We start from the raw sequence: 19,967 nt of genomic DNA on the forward strand, positions 1-19,967 counted from the left end.
CCACCCACCCCACTTCCCTTTTTTCCTGGCAAAGACCATACTAGCAAACTCTGCACAATACTACCTCTTTTCTTAATGGGAGGAGGCAGAAAAGCAGTGATGAAATTAGTCAATAGTATCCTGTCAGCAAACCTTTGAAAAGCAGTAATTTTGACTAACGCAAATGGTACTGAGAATTGCTGCTGAACCAGCACATGGTACTGTCTATTTTAAGTGTAGTATTGAAAGCTTTGAGTAACTTTTGGATATTCATTGGGTGGACTAACAACACAGGATGAACATATTTGGTTAATTACTATAATTTCTGATAACTCTGTTGATTCAATTAGAAATTAATGCCTGGGCATTAAACACTATTTTTGTTTCTCGGTGTGGATTCAGCAATTGTTAAAGATATCATCTGACTATAAACAGAGAGAGTGGAAATCATATTTTTTAAAAACTTTATAGTGAATGATTGTGGTGACTATAAAAAAATTCTTTTACTATGTTCTTCCCCTTGAAAGAGCACTTTAAATATGCTTGAGGTCAACATAGTGTTGCCATAATTGACACTAGGTCAGCAGTTACACTTAAAAATTATACTTTAAAAAAAAATTACATTACACTATGTAATTGACAATACATAATGTAATATAAGCTTTTTTTAGAAGTATAATTTTTTTCTTAAATCATTAATATACTTTTGATGGAAAAATGTGGAAGAATGGTGTTCTTTAAATTTAGTTTAATTGAAGTCATCATTTTATGTTAGTAATAGTCTCAAAACATCTGTAGTGGTAGAATAGAATAATAGGCCAAATTATGTTCTGTTAGGTGGATGCTGGGTAGAGATCCCCAGCTCAAAATAGGATTTTTGTGTAGAGAGTGCATTGACTGATACCCGGATTTGATAGTCTAACGTGCCAACTTCAGCCATTGGAAACGATGTCTTCACAGCATGTATGAAGCGTACAGACAAAGGAGAACTTCTCCTTTTGGTTCTTGGTTTGAAGGGGGGTTGCAAGGATTTGACCCTTAAAATAATGGTGCTCTCAGATATGAAGATATTCCAGATCTCCACAGCCTTCTGGTTGCTAATGTGTGTTAACTGAATCTTTACTTTTCTGGTGTAAGAATACTTCTTGGTCTTCATCTTTGCTGTTTATGTTCCTCAGAGGGTTTTTTTATAGGAAAGGAAAATAGATTTCTTCAACTTCAACTTCCCTGCATTACAAAAATCCTGAATCTGTTGAGTTGTGCATCTGCAAAATTTCTCAGCAGTACAATGCTGCGATGAGCTAGGTGAAGACTAGCTGGCTGAGGGATAATGAGAATGTTTTGTGGAGCACCTTTCTTTGGTACTTGATACCCACTTTCCCAAGTCTATAACCAGCTTTTTATACTGTCATTTATGCTGAAAGGATGTGCTGTCACTAGTGAGTTACAGGGATCACATGGACTTCGAAATGCATAGTATTCTTTTTCTGTAATTTTTTACTGCAAAGTCAGTGTTGCTGACTCTTGCCATTGTATTGTAACTATCATTTTGTGTTTTTTTTTAAAACGCCAGTTTAGTACCATTTGATCACTTAGATGTGATTACCTCAGAATATTTTCTTTATCTTTTAGAGAAAAATCTTACCTATATAGCCGTAATCATGAGCTTTTGTAATCCTTCCCACCCTCTCCTTGTATTAGTAGAACTATTCTTTTTGAAATTAGCCTCATGAATGTGTGGACCTGGTGGCTTCTTTTTTATTATTATTTATTTATTAGTCATTCTGAGTCAGGCATCTACTTTTCTAATGGTTCCCATGGTATGAAGTTCTTGGGTTTGTTTTCATAACAAAGGTTATGGTGAAAAATCCAGACCATGATTTTATTTTACCCTCAACTCTCCAAATGGAGATAATTTAGATGTGATCTTTGCTAGGTCGATTACTTTTTCTGTCATCTGTTTTCTATTTAAACAGGTAATATTAGGTGTTTAAGTCTGAAAAGGTTGTTATTATGTAAGAATTGTGACAGGGCAGGACTTGGGAAGGAAGCAAAGTTTGTTTGCTACAAAAGTCACTTTCAGACCTCTTATGAACTTAGGTGTCTTCAAAAGCATAGGGTCTGAGCCAGACACTGATCTATAGTAGTTGCCAGTTGGCATTTCGGCATGCAAACAATTGTTTTTCAGATAGATCTTTTACTTTAACATGGAGGAAGGTAAGGAAATAGGCGCTGCCTACTGTGTGACCATTCATCATACATCTTTAGAAGTCACTCTTCCTTCAATGATTGCATGGTTTAAGGCTCTGGTAATACTGCTATTTGTACCATTTACTGCATAGTAAATGTTTAATAGACAATTGTCAAGGCCCTTATACTTCAGAGAGCTGAAACTTAACCTAACCTATGCCTAGAAATTTAGATGCTGGTGCATTCAGATACAAAGGAATGATAGTCCTTGCCTAGAGCATGGGATGTGATGCTTGGTTTGGAACTAACTTAATAAGACAGCCCCAGGCAGCTGAAGATATGATTTAGTGCTTTTTATTGTAAAGAGTATCCTAGTTGCAGTTAATTCCCTTATTTGTTTTTTATATGTTGTGTGATTGGTTTCCCGAGTCTGTCAGTTTGTGATCGACCTTGCCAGGATTGTTGATCACAAAATGTGTGGCCCTTTAAAAATGTGTGTATTTGTTCACATGAAATCCAAAAGAAAACAAAATAAAGATTTTTGGAGATCTGACTTCACTTGATCCCAATTCTACTCCTACATTTTACCGGTTCACTCCTTTTGGAGAAGGAGAGGAGAATGTGAGATGTGATGTTTCTTTAATGAAATGTTGGCAATGTGACGTATGATACGTGTTTATAATGCTATTGAAGTTAAGTTCTTTATTGTATATTTTGAGGTCATTGTCTTGGTGTTCATCCCATTAGCTTTTGTTCTCTTATTGTCACCTGTGCATCTAGTTCTGTTGTGTTAGTTATCTCAGAATGGGTAGTCTGTGAGAAGAATGCAGAGTCTGTGATTTGGTTTTAAATGAGGGCTACTTTACCTAGTCTTTACATGTGGTGATTGAAATTTTGTTTATTTCATTGTGCTTTTTGGTCCAATGACAAGTATCATTATTATACCTTTTACATATGAGCCAGCTAAGGCTAAGATGCAGAAAATGACAGCTCAGAAGTTAGTGGCAAGATCAAAAACTGGGAGCGTGGATGTGGCTTTCCCCTTCTGTGTGTTAAATCAGATGGCACTAGAGGTTTCATTAAGATGGTGCTTTATAAGGTGTGCTTACTTTTCAAAAGGACTTTGTTCATTTGCTCCCCCAATGTATGGGATGAAGCTGGATGTCTTAAAGGAATTCAAGGTGCGGTGTTCTAAAATTTTTGCTTTATGAGGAGCAGATACACTTAAATCATTCAGAGTGATAATGATCTGAAAAATCACCTGTCTATTAAAAATGTTTGTGTGCAATCTGCTCTATATGTGAAGTTGTTCTTTATCTGTGCCTTCATCCATTGTTTTATGGACTTTTTTTATTGTACATTACAAGTTGAGACCTTCATCATTTGTGTTGCTTTTAAAGTCATGCTTGCAGCTTAGAACTTTAAAAAAGGAATGAAAAGACTTACTGAGTTTCCTCAGATGAGCAATATGAACTTGTTGAAGATATCCTGTGTGAAATACCTCTGTGGGTGAGTTAAAGACTTCCTGAGGACTCTGCCTATAAAATTCATTTTTTTGTCTTGTATTCTCTGCTTGTCGCATTCCCTTCCAGTTCATTTCATTCTGATAATGTGAATGCGTTTCCAAGTAAATTGGCAGTGTTTACAATTTCAGTCCCTAGTGCCATTTTTTAATCAAACACGTAATAAAGTGCTAAATAAACCATTCCCACCTGCATCAAACTCTTTATGTTCTGTATAGGGTATTTTGTAATTTATTTACCCAGGAAGACCCAATTTATCTGCACATCTGGTTTTCAACCCAGTCCTGCTTTTTATCCAGTTTTCCAGCTGGTTGACTGAGGCATAAGGAGGTCAGATGGCTTTCTTGAGGTCAGTGTAGTGATTGTCTCAGCTGGGATTATACCCAAACTTTATCCTTTGCTGTAACCACTTGGCCACACCACTCCTAACCAGTCTATCCACATTGTTGGCGGTAATGGAACTAACTGCAAATGTCATTTTCTTTGTTTTATAGTTTTGCTTGTATTGAAATATTGTCACTTTTATGAGTTCAGAAACATTACATCTGTTCACAACCTGGTTCCATTCCACTTTGAACAGACACAATTTTTTGTGATGAATCTCCTTCCTGAATTCCAAATGTGTGTTAGTTTCACAAGTTCTGGGGTAGTGATTGATGACATTGCTGGTTTGTGTTGCTCTGGTGTGCTTCCTCAGGGCAGACCCTGTCTGACACTCCTTTTGGAAGAGGAACCCGTGTTTTTGCTCCTGTGTATCAGTGCCATAAGCTTCTTAAGACTCCTGGTTGCTGAGATTCTCAGTAAGCTCTGGATTAAACTCTAGAGGAAGAGTTTACTTGTTTACAGCAATAATAGAATGTTAGAACAGGGTGCACAGGTTTGATAAAGGACTTCCTTAAGCGTGCATTTCTGTGTACCCATGAGTTGTAAGTCTGAGGAAAGAGAAACTCTGGAACATGGTATCAGCAGCATTATCTTAGCCCATTTGATCTTGCTCTGTGTTCCTGAGGGAAGTCAAAATATTTCTCGTTCCAGTTTTTGTTATCAATTTCCTCTTGTCTTAAGTTGCCACTGCATTGAAGAAGCATGACTTAACACTAATCCACATATACATCTCCAGCAGGTACAAAAATTACAGGGCTCTCTACAGTTAAGTAGATTATGAGCCTTGCTTTCTGGTGCCAGTCCTGTGTTGATTCAAATTCCAGTGGGGCCTCTGTTCATTTCACCAGATGAAACACACTCTCTCAAAACAGTCTGTTAAGTATTGATTGCACTGTGAATGCTTACCAGGTAGAGCTTTCTTGCCTCTAGAAAATGGATTAGGTACTCCATGTTGACTGTTACGATAGCATAAAAGCAAGTGAAATTTACAACTGGCCATAACCAGTTAAAAATACACAAATGCATTTGTAACAACCAGAAACATTTCTCCTCTCCCCAAGATTTTGCTGCTGCCTCAGCTTTGCCTCCAGCCCCAGTTATCTTTGCTCCTGTACTGCTGTCCAGGTACATCTGTGTGTTCTGGTTAACTACACTGTAATAGCTACAGCTGCCTGTGTCAAAGTCATCAAAAGGGGAGATTGCTTTGTCTAGGAGAAGGTAGGACTGGAAACAGTAAGCAGGCAGGAAGATCTTTTGAGATATCTGATTACTCTCATGTCAACTATTTTATTGCAGCACCAAAAAAAGGATGGAGAAGATGTATTTCCAGTTAATGCCATGAATGCACTTCTGTTAAAGATGATGAATACAGTGAATTCATGTGTAGATTGGCATTAATTTTCCTTTAAACTGGAGGAAAAGAAACTTGTGTGAACCTATAACTTCCATGATACTGACATGAATGCTGAAATTTTATCTATTCTTTTCATGTTTCTTTTCTCATGTTGGAATTCTTATATTCCAAAGTTTAATATGTCAAGTCTCCTGACCCCACCCACCTCCGATTTCCAACTGTATGATATACAGTCCTCTTGTTCTTAAGTATTCAAGATGTCATGCATCGAGTAGTTTTTATTTTCCCTTCAGCAATCTGTGGTATATGTAGGGACTACTGCTGCTGGCTGTCAAATGCATTTTTCCAAAATCACTTTTCCTACTCTGGAGTTAAGCAATTGTTTACTTTGCTTGAAACTGAAATTTACAGTTGGCTTTCTGGAAGTTAGAGCAACAGAGCACCATGAAGAGAACCTCATGATAAAATAGACAGCAAGAAGATCTTATGAACAGAATACTTGGTGGCTATGAATTTCCACAGTAACTCCTGGGCAATATTCTGTGAACATGGATTAAAGACTTGGGATAATGGGTGTCCTGGTGTGAGAGCTGTTGAGGCTTGCAGGAGTTACTTTATGTTCTGACATTATCAGTTGCGATGCTCAGGAGGCAAAATTTTTTTTTCTTTTTTTTTCTTTTACCCAGAAGCAAGCTTGAATTAAAGAGGTTGGAAGCCAGGAAAATATGAGGGAACTTTTCATATATGCTTGCTCTGTATTACTTCTCTTCTAGGCATCTGCTGGTCACCTTTTTGGGAAACAGGATAGTTGTCTCAAATAGTTTTTGGTCTGAGCTAGTATGAGCATTTGTACAGTTTGGAAGATGAGTAATTTTACCTAAAATGGAAATAATCATTTGCAGAAAGTTGTTTGTTCCTAGAACATCCTATCTTGGAGTCCAGCTTCCTGCTTCTGCAAGCAGCTGCATTATTGTTCCCATTAAGAATCACAAGTAAGTTGTTAATAACTAACCATTCAAACTGAATAATACATAAGTAATATTGTTGGTGGCTTTTTAGCAAGAATTCAGAATTCCACCTTTCTGTGATAAACTTTCTAATTTCTAAATGTGTTTCCAACATTTTTGTTTGATCTTGTGTTTATGTTGACCTGTGGCTTGGGCAATTCTCCCTAGATGTTTGTTCCAAGGTACTGCTCTGTCACTAGTGGGTGAGTATGCTCACTCTTAGCTCTCCATTCCACTAATTATTTTAGGGGCTTATTATCTTTACTTGGTTGCTGATAAATCCCTCTTTCTCCCCTCTCTGTTGGTTCATATCTGATCCTTTTGAAGAAAGGTAAGACTCTCAATGTGCCAATTTCTTCTAGTGCAACTTTTCCTTTTCACCCTGGCCCAGAAGCTGTTCTCAGTCAGATGGAAGATTGTAATGGGCACACAGAGAAGATTCTTTTTTTTTTTTTTTTTTTCTGAATCTAAAAAGTGACAAAAGTGTCCTAAGCAATCAGATTACTTCATTGGTGTATTTGCAGCATCACAAGACATTGAAGCTCTGCGAAAACATCTGTTTCCTGACAAGTTAGGTTCATTATTCCTGAAGTAAACTCCAGAAAATGGCTTTGTATCCTTAACAGTATGAATTCAACAGGCTGGAGATCAGGCTGACTGCTAAGTGGAAAAGTTAATGTTTTTTGTGAAGGCACAATGCAGCCACCTGTGTACTATTACAGTGTGGAAATTAGTCATTTGTCTGGTATAGCTTTTGGTCTGACAAATTCTGGAGGTAATAAAACAATCCTCATTTTTGTGGGTTTTTAAGTTGTCTTCCCTTCTCTCTCCACCCACAAATACCATGCACATGTCTCTCTTAACCATGCTGGTTTTGTACTGTTGGCTGAACTTGCTCATATCAACTTGCGGAGACTTTTATTTCCCGCCCTACACCCCCCCCCCCCCCCCCCAGATTAATTTGAGGGAGGAATTCAGTTATCCTTTGTGCTTCCTTTACTCGGTTCTGTACATTCAAGGTACAGACCTAAACCTGGTATTGGTTTTAATCCTTATATTCTTTTAATTCTTCATTTCCAGAATGAAGCCCCTTTTTATGGCTACATTTCTTCTCCAAACCAGGAAAAAAGCAGGCAATGATTAAATTCAAGTAGTTTGATTTTACATCAGTGTGCAATCCTTTCACTTGGAGAACGGCTTTTCAAAAGCCTAGCTGAGTAGGCTGCAGCTCAGTAGATTTCTTGGTATCCAGACTGAGGATTAAAATGAAGCCTGTTCCTTGAAAATGTGCTGGTAGTTGTAGAGAGATCATGCTTTTTTTTCTGTCTGTGAAGTGTTCCTTTTGCAGAGAAACTCCTGTTGCTTCTCTCTTTCTCCCACTGGTGGAGAGGAAAAGAACCTTAAAACAAGTCTTGTTAGGAGAGCTGGGAAACTGAAGATTAGTGCCCCTTCAGATCTGCCAGTTGTTGAAGAGTATCTCACACTTTTGTGCTTTTACTTACTGCCTCCTGCTGTATCTGCCTTGAGCAGTGGAATGATTTGTTTCCCAATAGTTTAAAGTCGCAACCATGATCATCAGCTGATGAGGTGAACAGGGTATTTCATGCCATGCAACTGTTATTATGGCTCTCATTAGGTCAGTGGTGTAGCATGGTTGGTGTCAAACCTGCCACGCCTCCATTTTGCCTCATTTTCTCCTGTGTTGTTTCTAGTGCTTTTGCTGGTGTTTTTTCCCCCCAGCTCCTGTTAAAGGAGGGTGCTGAAACCTCTGCAGTTCGAGAGCCCCAGAGGCTAAACTACTCCTTTACATCTATCATAGTCCAACACTAGCTAGTCTATTGAAGAACAGGCTTCCATATAATCAGGGAAAAAGTTTTTGAATCTGCTCAGACCTCGCCACCAACATTTGGTATTGTAAATGTCCTCATCGCTTAGTCTGTGTTTTCTTTTTCTGTTTGTGTTGGGGTTTTTTTTGAAGGTCAACTTCACCTGAAGCTTCGAAGCAGTTTCATGAGTGACCCTTCTGCACTTGCAGAACCCCATTGCAATGCTGCAGTGTTGACAGTGCCTGTAGAAACTGGGAGAGAGCTGAGCCCCACTGAAGCAAGGGGATAGCCTTGGTAGTCTTCTCCAGTGAGGCAAGGGACTGCTGTTAAACTTGGCCTTGGGGAGTTTAAAGCAAGGAGATCTCTTGTGCTTGATAACAGCAATGAGTGGTGGTGTTAGGCCCTTTGCAATTAAATGCAAATCTCATGGGTAATAACCACAGTGTGTTTTACCTAATAAATGAAATAAGAACTAGATAATGTGCAACAGCACTATGAAGAGGTTGTTACACAGAGTTCCTTCGCTCCTGAGGAGGTGGTGTACATGCTTCAGCTTGAGGGTGAGGTACCTGACTGAACACTTCCGCCCAGCAGGGTGGCATCAAGAGCTCAAGGACACTAAGAATTATGTGCAATGAACGATACCTATCATTCATGTGTTGCTGTTCGTTGTAACACCATGGAGGATTTATCTTAAAGAGCAAAGAATCCAAAAGCAGTATTTTCAGGCATTTGCCCCGGTTCTATTTTTATGAATTGCAAGAGAACAGCGGAGAATAAATGGGTGGCTGAGGCCCCCTAGTGCCATCAGAGCACACTGCACGCCTCGGGCACAACGGCCACAACATTGCACTTCATAGTTACTTTTATTTTTTAATACAAAGAAACACTTTTAAGGCTAAAATACCTTGTGATGTACTAATTGTTCATATGCAATTTTTTTCCTTACTGGAAACCTGAATTCTCCATTATTTATTTTTCATGTCTTGTTTTGCAAAGCTGTGCAAAAAGTGAGAGAGAGGATTCTGTTTGCAACCATTATCGTTAATATTTGCATTGCAGGCAAGAAACTATACAGGGAAGCTGAAGGCTTGTAAGGTAAATCTTTTACCACAGTTATATCTCAGCCCAAGAATGACTGGGAGGAAACACTACACAGCTAGTGGTGTCTGGTGCTGTGGTGTAATATGTAACTTGGGTGCGGGAGGGATGGGGAAGAAAAAGTGCCAGTGAGGGAGGAGCAAGATAGTTGTGGGGTTTTGTTTTGGTTTTGTGGTTAGCCATGTGGTTTTGGTTGAATTGCTAAGACCTCGAGAATCACTTCCAAATGCTATTATTTAAGATACAGCAGTGTGGACATATGTTAGAATAGATTGCCTTTGTGCTTAAATTTTAACTTAAAAGCGTATATTCACAACTAGTGTAAAGTAGTACAGAGCTCTCCTTCTAGGAAAAAGGTTACAGTCTAGAGAATAGCTCCGTGTAAGGTAACGTAATGGTGGCCTTAGACTATTATTGAAACAGCTCTTTTCAGTATTTCTGTGTTGCCCTAGTCTCAGAATTTGTTGGAATTGTGGCTTTTGTCAAAATGTAGCTGTTAACTCTTGTGACAAATTTTTGGCATTCCATCAGGTATGAATAGCAGCTAATAGAGTTTTAATAAAGAAATTAATTTTGGTGTTTAGTCACCTAGTTGGCTTGTCACTCTCCCCAGTCTGTTATGGTCCCCCTCATTTTGCTGTTGCACAAATTTTTAATAAGCAAGAGAAGGTGGTGAGCCTTGTCCAGAATGCTATTGTATGTTATTCTTTAACAATGAAATAAAAAAAAGGGGAATGTAAAGTTGGGCCTTTATAAGTAGGTGTGCTTTGTTTTCTGGACATTTTTTAAACCAGAGTCTTCAGAGATAAAGTTGCCAAACAGACCTGAAATGTGCTCTGAGGGGGAGTGATCGGGAAATGAGGAGGGTAAAAAGTTAAAAGGAATCTCTCTGGGTGACATTAGATCTGTGCCTTTTGTTCTTATTTTGGGTGCACTTTGAAAGCCTAATACTGGTGGTCTATGTACAAATTCCTGTTCACTTGTTCACGGAAACTGCTCTTTAGGGCTATCAGTTCTTATAGTAAATGATAACTTTAGTCAAAACATATAGTTATGTCAGAATGGTTTGGATGGTAAACTTCATAATTTCTTTCCAAAGACAGTAAGGTTGATGCTTCCAAGTTTGTAAAACAAAATGTGCTGAAAATAAAGCTTTCTGTCCTTTCTTTTGTTTCTTGTTTTAGATGTTGAGATGTCTGAAGACTATAGGTGTGACCTAGCCGTGCCTCTGTACTATCTTCTAGATAAGCTCCAGTTAACATCTGAGTTTCAAGAACTTTTATTCAGTTGAACTTTTCTATGAACATCAACAGCAGACTTAGGAAGAACAAATAAAAATAAAGGAGGGTTGGGATTTTTTTTCCCGATTAGTTGAGGTATATCTCATAGTTTCTATCACAGAGAATATTTTATACTTTGTCACAATTTTCTGCTGTTTTTAAGGACCAGTTCAGGGTGAAGAAACCTAGCTGTGAGGTTTTGAGGAGCTGTGTATGGTACTGAACATATCTTACCATATTCAATGTTGATCCCTTAAACTGTTCTGGAATTGTAAATGTCTCACTTGTGTTTGGAATAGCTGTGGAACACTCTACATTTTTACAAATTAAAAAGGGAAACATTCAGTACAACGTGTTCTTTCACTTTTTTTTTTTTCCAGTTCTTCAAGGATCTTATGCATAGCATATGAGGTTTTGCAAGGGTTGCAATATATGAACAAACATGGAATGGTCCACCGAGCGCTCTCCCCTTGCAATATTCTTTTGGATCGAAAGGTACAGCTGCAGGAATAAATCTATATTTTTGTTTGTTTTTTGTTCTTTCCTCTTGCCAACAAGTAGCATGCCATGTCATATATGGAGACTGGGCAGTCACAGCCCCTCTGATGGGGAAAAAATTGCATTTCTGGAAAGGTGTCAGTTTTGTTTGGTTTGTGGTGTTGTGGGGGTTTTGTTTGGTGGTGTTTTTTTTTTTTTTTTTTTTTTAAATGACAGTTTTCCCCCATTTCCTAAATTTCAAATGTATTTTAGATTTTGTTTTTTTCTTTTCCCATTTTCTTTTATCCCAAACCACTTTTTTCACCCTTTTCTTCTTAAGGTGGTAATCTAAGTCTACTTGTTGTCATTGTAATTAGTTGCAAAACCTTCCTAGCTGTTTGAATAGGAAAATACTTCTTCCGGTTAATTAGCTGTTAATAATATTTCCTGTGTTTCTTGGTAATCTAATACTTGACTTTTACTTCTAAGATATCAACATACTTTTTTGTTCATGTTAAATTATTAAAATTCCAGTGTCTGTCAAGTCTTTTGTCAAAGACTGTTGAGTTGGCAGTGTGGAATACAGGTTCTCCTCATAAAAGCTGAGAGAAATTAATAGCTGCTGTTGTACTCAGAGCAGTCACTTCACCTGAACTGACAGCTAAACAACTTAGCCTGTCTGCATAAGTTCTCTCTCCTTACCCTTCTTACTCAGTTTAGATAGAATAGCTAGATTCTCTCTTTGCAAGGCAGAAACAAAAGAGGAAGAAGGAAGGAAGGAACACTTTTTTATATACTTGTAAACAAATGAAGACCATAATAATGGTCTAACAAGCAAAAGTACTTCAGGATTTTAAGATATTCCTAAAATCAGTAAAAGAACAGAAGGGGGCCATGAGACCATAAACTTCTAAACTTTTCCCCTGCACTTTGAATAGCTTGCTGATGTAGCCTTCACTGTTGTACCATCTGCAGGGTGGCTGAGTATAATTCAAAATCCAGCAGAAACCACCTCATTTTAACTTCCATGCCTATTTTGTATTGTTTTGGTGTTAACTCTCTGCTTCCACAGAATAAAAGCAAGCACCTGGGAAACTTGTTTGTTTGAAATATGTGTTGATACAGTTCAGGAGAGCAAAATAGTAATGAGTTGATGGGAAGGACTGGAGGAGCAAGGCTGGGTAAATGGAAAAGGTGAGGGAATGGTGGTGATGCTTAGGAAGTTCTAGGATTCAAATAGGATTTTGAACAGTGTTCAAACAGGAAAAATGTTCAATAGAGTACGTAAGCCTTTTTAATTTACCGAAAATATACTGTAACTTACAAAGTTCTGATTTTCTTGTGTGTTCCAAATAAGGTGATTATTTAATGCTCTTGGAAAGTAAAAACATTAGAAATAAGTACCTTATTAACTTGCAGTGGTGTTCTGCATAATAGATGAGACAAAAATGTAAGAGGGTGACTTTTTATAGGTATTTGTTTTCTGACAGCTAATACAACTTGAAATGATTTTTTTTTTTTAAACTTAAACACAGATTCTTCCAATGTCAGATTCTGCTGCTCTTGATTGTTTATTTTTTCCTTTTCAGGGACATGTGAAGTTGGCTAAATTTGGACTGTACCATATGACTGCTCAAGGTGTTGATGTTGATTTTCCTATAGGGTAAGGATGTAACTACACAATACAAATATATGAGGGATGTATTTTTTCAGGAAATATCTTTACGTTTTGAGGAATCACCTTCAAAAATGTGTTATACGCACAGAGCCCTTATAGGTTGCTGTTTTAATTTGTATCTGTTGCATATACCACTTACACAGAAGCTTCTGATAATGTTGCTGAAGAGTTATCATCTGACATGAAAGACAGAGAATGGGTACCAGGCAAGGGTGTTACTGCAACTATGTCATATCTGTCCTTATTGCCTAGATTTGCGTCAAATGCTAGTAGTTGCCTGTGACTTGTATTCTGGAGATATAATCTAATTTCAAATTTAGGAAAAAGCACAATCAGTGCTTCGCTGTTGCACACCACTGTAGGTCTCTTGTCTCTTTATCATTTTGTGATTTATTTTCAAGTGATCTTACTGTCTAGCCAAAGTGACATGCTTTGTTGCAGTGTTTCCTTGCCACTTTTTGGTTTTTTGAGGTGTCATGTTGTTTACAATTGAAATACTGAGCTGGTTCTTAAAGGCATGCCCAAAAGAAGTAATGATGTTTCCCTTCAAAAGGTGATTTCAGATATTATTTTTTTTAAGTATTATAATGAATTGTTGACAGAAAAAGAGATAATGTTACTTCAAAATGATCTAGCAGCAGGTAGAATATGTCCTCAACACCTTTTACTTTTTTAACAAATTCAGAAGTTATTTGATGGGAACACTGTCAATGGAGGGGAATACTGCCACTAACCCCAAATGTGGGTCTAGGATACATTTATTTAATGTACTAGTGCTGAAACTCAATATATGTTTTCTTCGAGATATGTAGATGTACTATTTTGAATGCTGCTATTAATTCCTCTCACAAAAAGACAGAGCTAGTGATTAAGATTTGACCTTTTATGTAGTAGGCACTATGTATTTTGCAGTTGGAGTGAAACTTTGCTGCAATGTGTAGATTTTGACTGAATAAAATAGAACAATCTGCATTGCTATGAATTTTAGTTTCTCAGAATGCAAAATTATTTTGATTACTGTAACTGAAATGTAGGTTTTTTGGACAGACGAGATATTATTTAATGTTGGTCCATCTTTCTAGGTACCCGTCCTATCTGGCACCTGAAGTAATTGCACAAGGAATAGTCAAACCAAGTGATCATACTCAGTGTGAGAAGCCTCTGCCTTCTGGCCCTAAATCAGATCTGTGGTCTCTTGGTATGATATTATTTGAGCTTTGCATGGTAAGTAAGAGGATAATTCTCTTGATTGTGACTCTTGGGGAATAATTACATTAAGTTGATTGCTCTTGAGTATGGGGTTAAGACACTTTGCCCATCACCTGAGTCCAAATATCAGAATATGTTAGCATTCCTACCTGGATGGTATTGGTGGTGGTTCAAGTAGTAGGATGCGTATTGGCTTGGTATGAGTGTATGTGTTAAGCATGAAGGGCAGCTGCCTGTTAAGCCACAATTATGTCATTGCATGATCAAATTCTTAGCAAGGAACAGCTTCTGAACCAAGAAGTTTCTCTAGATAATTTGTTTTAATTGTGCTTTTAAGCATGAAATACCCATTGCTGTTATGCCCTCATTCTCCTTGGAAAGGATGAGAAACTAATAAAGTTCCATGGAGAGGAAAAGAAGGGAGGAATCCGCCTTATTGCCAGAGTTTAAAGAGCTGTACAGAACTAAGGGTTTATTTGGAAGATGCTTATTTGACTCTAGAAGTTGAAATAAATTATGACAGCATAATCTTTACTATTTGTATATGTTAAACTGGGATTCTTTCATTCAAAGACAGCAACGTTCTATAGGGAGGTATGATCTAGCAAATACCTCAATGTTGATATTTAGCCTCATTATATAAGATAACTGTCAGACAGTTACATGGTCGAGAACCTGTCTGATGTAGTGATTAGATCAGGACATTGGAAATATAGTCATCTTTTGCATATTCTGCTCTTCTGTAAATTTGCATAGTGTTCATAGGTCATTATTCTTTTGAAAAAGTACATTTTATTAAAAATGCAATAATATTTTTTGAAACACCTTTAAAGGGGCTTTCAGATGACTTTTCAAAAGCACTAATACAATAATACAAGCTATGATGACTACCATGTTTAGTAATTAATTACCTTTGTTCATGCTCACATTGGAAAAAGTACAGGTTTTGAAAGCCTATTACTGAATTAATAATAAAACTGCAGGATTGCTAAGGAAGCCTGGGGCTTTGTTTTGCATATGTTTTTTTCGTTTTGCATTTGTTCCAGTTAAGAGATGTTATAAATGATACATTTTTTTCTTTTTGATGGCATGAAAGTGTTTCTGCTATAGTTGGGGTAAATAATGTTTTCTGTTCTAACAGAGAGTTTTCCAAAATCTAAAACTCATGTGTAGAAGCTTATTTCACTGTCTTTTTATATAGATGGGTGTGTATGCTATTTAAATATTTGTATGTAGTAGCATTCAACTGTTAATTTGATTTTTGTTATTTATTTAGGGGAGAAAAATATTCCAGAGTTTGGAGATAGCAGAAAGATTGAAATTTATAATTATGTTAGGTAAGTAGCACAAAATCAGGGGTTTTTACGTTTCCAAGCAGTTCTAGAATTACAGCTTTACAGACTAGTCAGCTTGTTTCTGAAACGAGTTAGTAATTGTATGACACGAAAGAAAACTATTCCTGTACTAGCAGTGCTTGTACACCAAATCCTAAGCAGGGAGAAGCAGGATGCAAATAGGAAGACAGAAAATAAAAAGAGGGCTGAGAAGCGTATTACTGGATCCAGGCTTTTGTTTCTGGCTTCACCTACAAACTATAAAACATTACCATAGACGTGGAATTTTTTCTTAGTGTAAATGAGTCTGGAAGTGGGACTATTCTGTGGCTTTTAAAACTTGATTTCTTGTGGGGTTTATGTATAAAACACGGGGAGGGGAAGGACATGAATTTGCAATTTGAAGCTTTATCAGGAAGTTGTTATTATCCAGAGCAAATAGTAATACTGTTAGTTACTGTCAGCAGAGACATCTTTTTCGTTCAGCACTTAGTGCTTGGGTACTAAAATTCTGACTGTTTGGTAAGTGATTTCTTAGCTTTCTGAAGCATTTCAGTGCCCTTCAAGTTGAATGCAAGTTATTGGTAACCTTTATCCACTGAAAAACATTGATGTCCTGACTTGAGAATTATTGTCTCAATAATGTGTTGAAAACAAGTTACAAAATACTGCTAGTATTATCTGCAAGTAGCAACAAAATGAAAATTACTTTGAGCTTCTATATGGAGTTATTCTTAAGTTCTTTCAGGGTTTTTTGGTTGTTTTTTTTTTTAATAAGTGGCAAGACTGTTTAAATTTATTTGTCAGAACCTGACACTCTGGATTTACTAAGCCTGCAAAAAGATGTTCACTGTTAAATTAGATGTGCTACTTTACTTTCTTAGGCTTCAATTTTCTGTCTGCATAGGCGATAATAATAATTTTCATTTCTAATTTTGAGAATTTACTTTCAAATGATGTGGCAACGTCAATAAAAAGCCAAAGTTAAGTGCTTTTTATTGGGGTGGGGTTTTATCTGATAGCCTCTTTAATTGGTATCACTTAACTTTTTATTGTTCTGTTTTTCAAAGGCTGCGTAGATGATATTGTAACTGTATTGGCTGAAGAACATGGTTGTCTTGATATTATTAAGGTTTGTGGAACTAGTTTGCTCTTCCATGCTGTCTTATCCAAGATTATATCAATCCTTATTATTTTATTATTGCTGCATAGTATTTCACATATATATTTTTTTTTTTTTTTTAACTTATTTGGTCACTTGATGGATTACAGTATGAGGGAAAATTTTGAAGTCCAAACTATATATCTAAGGTCCCTTCAAATAGCCAGTACTGGTAATATTCATTCTTTCCTAAAATTACTGTCAATCTCAGTAAATGTTAATGCTCTCTGTATAGTTTAATAAGTTATACATTTTCTTTAAAGTGTTGGGAGTTAAGTATTTTTCTTCTAGAGATTTAGTCTTCTATTTGGTCCACTTTACACATTCTGATAGTGTAGGCTTATACAGTTCAATTCCTCCCCACCCCCAAAATTAATCACTGAATTGTAGTGTCTGTATATTTTGAGACATTGTGTAAAAGGATTCCAACTATTAGCAGAAGGGAGTTCCCAGGTACTGCATTGTTTCAAGCTGGATACAGAATATCTGAATTAAAACATAAAAATAAAAAGCTGCATACATTGCAAATTTTTCAGTTTATTTTTTCCCCAAAGCAAATGCAGGGTTGGGGGGTGAGAAGAATTACTTTCCCAGCATTTTGGTCTGACACAGCTAGCCTCATATGTGTAGGTGTGAAATTTATTGCCCTCAAAGAAATAGCCTGTATGTTAAAAGTTAAGTAAGAGCTAATTGGCTTGCTGAATTAAGACAGTAATAAGCAGACCTCCTCCATATTTTTCTTATGTTCCAGGACCTTTCTGAAAATATCATAGCTCTACTGAAGAAATGCCTTACATTCCAGCCTTCTCAGAGGCAAGTATTCAGTCCAAATGCCTAGTAAACTCTGCTGGGATACTATGAAATTAGAAGACTTGTTGCTGAACCTTCTGTGGAATACTGATGATTTGTGCTACCTATAAGAAATTCTTTGTTTTATTGCTTTTCAATGTTTAAAGGAGAAGAATTGAGGGGAGGTGGAAGTCAAGTGTGCAAAACCTTGAGATTGAATCTGAATATTTTGAGGGCATTTGTAGTTCTAAGTTCACAGCTTTTACTGATTCCAGGTCCGGAAGTTGGTGGTGGTTACTATAGCTCTGTTGTAGCCAGAATTAGGGCTGCTTTCTTCACATCTCTTCTTTTAGAGTACTTTTTCATTATGTCAGTCTGCCACAGCTTTCTTCTGAAAAACAAGTATGCTTTTATTCTTTAATCAAGGCTTTGCACTTTCATTTTTCCATCTTTACTTAGTGGAATTAAAGGGGAATTAATAAAATAGTTGCTGTGAACATTAAATGAGGGTGAGATCTGAACTTGGGCTGTAAATAGACTGCATGGTGTGTTGTGCATCATGAATTGAACAAAATTGGTAGACATTTTTGCTATTAAAATTTCTGAAATCCAATATAATTTAAAATAACTTGCTAATATTTTTTACTGGGGACATTTCTTACTGAAATGTAATATTTTTGGAAACAATTTACTCTTAATGTTTTACTCTCTTAATTCAAGGCCAACTCCAGAGGAACTGCTGCATGACAGTTTGTTCAGTGAAGTATCCTCAGTATATCCTCTCTTCCACAAACCTGCTGGTCTGTTCTCATCTTCTCCAAGGTGTGCTAATTTAACGCTTCCTGAAGACATAAGTCAATTATGTAAAGGTAAAAGCGTGTAGTGTGATGAATGTCATTGGAGGGGGAAGGAAAATGTTTTCATGTTTTCTTTGAATACTTTGCTGGAGAGAAACTATTAAATGTTACAATACTGCATTCTTGTAATAAGTTGTTTAATGGGCAGAGATATATGCAAACATGTTTTGAGAGAAGTGTGCAAGTCAAAGGAGGGCATCTTGATTTTGTGCTTCAACCTCAGGTAATAAATAGTTATCATTAGTGTTCAAGTCCAGCTTGGAATATCAATATCATCTTTTGCCTTTAGAATTTGGACATCTGCATGTACAAGGTAGTTTGTTTCACTAAATTGTGTTGTGAATTGGTAATGAGGTTCTGCTGGATCATAGCATGAGATGATTTTTTGGAAGTATTGGAAAACTAAATCCTTGTGAAAGAGGTCACATTCTAGAATAAAAGGTGACATTTCTAAGTTTAAAGCTACAGTATGCTGAAATTGTTACCACTCTTAAGTCTTCAAACTTTTTCTGATGAACTCAGAGATTTCTACATGTTTAGAAAAACTCATTGTACAATTTTTGGAGACTAAGATTTTATACCTTGTTAGTATGGGTATGGTATGTGAAGGGAAGATAGATAACTATTCAGTATGAATCACTAGTTTCTTATTTTTACTCTTAACACTGTGTTGTGTACAAAATAGGGTTTGTTTGTTTTTTTTTAAAAGACACACAGGAAGCAAAAGTCCACACTTTGATGTATTTATCTGATTGGTTCTATTTTCTGGCACCAAGGCAAACTGCAGAAATACTTGCTTTTTTTCTGACTTCTGCTCATCTGCTCTTTCCTTAAATCTACCTAAAGGGCACTTGCAAAGGGAAGAACAGTTTTCCTCTGACTTCACATAAAGATCTAGGACCTTTCAAGCATAAGAATTTTTTTTTTTTTCAACAATATGTGTTTAGAGTGGTAGGAAGAAATACAAGCTGCCTAAAAAGCTGTAACTCATTTTTATGTGGTTTCTCCTAATAGATGAAGATAGTGATTACCTAGCAGAAAGATCAATTGAAGAGGTTTATTATCTCTGGTGTTTGGCTGGAGGAGACTTGGAGAAAGAACTTGTCAACAAGGAAATCATTCGATCAAAGCCACCTGTCTGCACACTTCCCAAGTAAGGAAAGAGAGGCACTTTAAGGGAAAGTAAGATGGATGAAGGCCAGTGATTCTGAGAGAACATTTTGGTTTGGTTTTTCGTTTCAAGACCTGTATATGTGAAAAATGTTGAAAATGGCATTCTTGAACAGCAGGAAGTCATGTCACCCATTTAAAGGCATTAATTGAATGCCTTATATCTGTTGCCTAGCTGCACTTCACTTTCTGAAATTTGAAGAAATGTAGGTGAAGTGGAAAATACTGAACTGGAAGTCCCTAAATTTAGCACACTTTCCAATAGCATTAAGTTTTAGTAAAAATGTCTCACTATGCTTCAACAGCATATTTGTAACTGTAATTTAATTAATATGTTCTGTAGCAAATTCTCCTATTCTGAATTCCCTTTATGGTCAACCCAATTATTCAGCAGATCAGCTGATTACTTTTTTGTAAAATGCTTAGTTTTATGACTTATAATTCTGTAACAACATTTTAGTCATTAATGCTTTTATCTTACTGCTGTGCACATTGCAATTTTGTGTAGTATATTCATGTTTTAATCCCACAGTCTGTTCTTAGTAAGCATAATTATGTGTCCATATAGATCAATTTGCTGGTTCTGGGTTTTTAAAACACATGAAGTCAGTGTACAGCCAGAATGCAATATCTTGGCAAAAAAGGTG

At 36.7% G+C, this 19,967-nt stretch overlaps 1 protein-coding gene across 5 annotated transcripts in view; it reads left to right on the forward strand.

The window, feature by feature from the left end:
• The window catches only part of TBCK (TBC1 domain containing kinase), a 115,356-nt gene that overhangs the window by 21,726 nt on the left and 73,663 nt on the right, over positions 1-19,967 (forward strand). For all 5 annotated transcript variants that reach the window (XR_008233233.1, XM_052775011.1, XM_052775019.1 and 2 more), the window contains 8 exons: positions 11,025-11,139; positions 12,711-12,784; positions 13,882-14,023; positions 15,285-15,345; positions 16,413-16,474; positions 17,256-17,317; positions 18,014-18,162; positions 19,165-19,303. Coding sequence is in view for 4 of the 5 variants with exons in the window: in XM_052775011.1 (XP_052630971.1) it covers positions 11,025-11,139; positions 12,711-12,784; positions 13,882-14,023; positions 15,285-15,345; positions 16,413-16,474; positions 17,256-17,317; positions 18,014-18,162; positions 19,165-19,303 (804 nt within the window). In the remaining variant the exon portion in view is untranslated. The remainder of the gene's footprint in view (positions 1-11,024; positions 11,140-12,710; positions 12,785-13,881; positions 14,024-15,284; positions 15,346-16,412; positions 16,475-17,255; positions 17,318-18,013; positions 18,163-19,164; positions 19,304-19,967) is intronic.

This window comes from Harpia harpyja, chromosome 2, assembly GCF_026419915.1.
Source record: "Harpia harpyja isolate bHarHar1 chromosome 2, bHarHar1 primary haplotype, whole genome shotgun sequence".
Classification (NCBI taxonomy): domain Eukaryota; kingdom Metazoa; phylum Chordata; class Aves; order Accipitriformes; family Accipitridae; genus Harpia; species Harpia harpyja.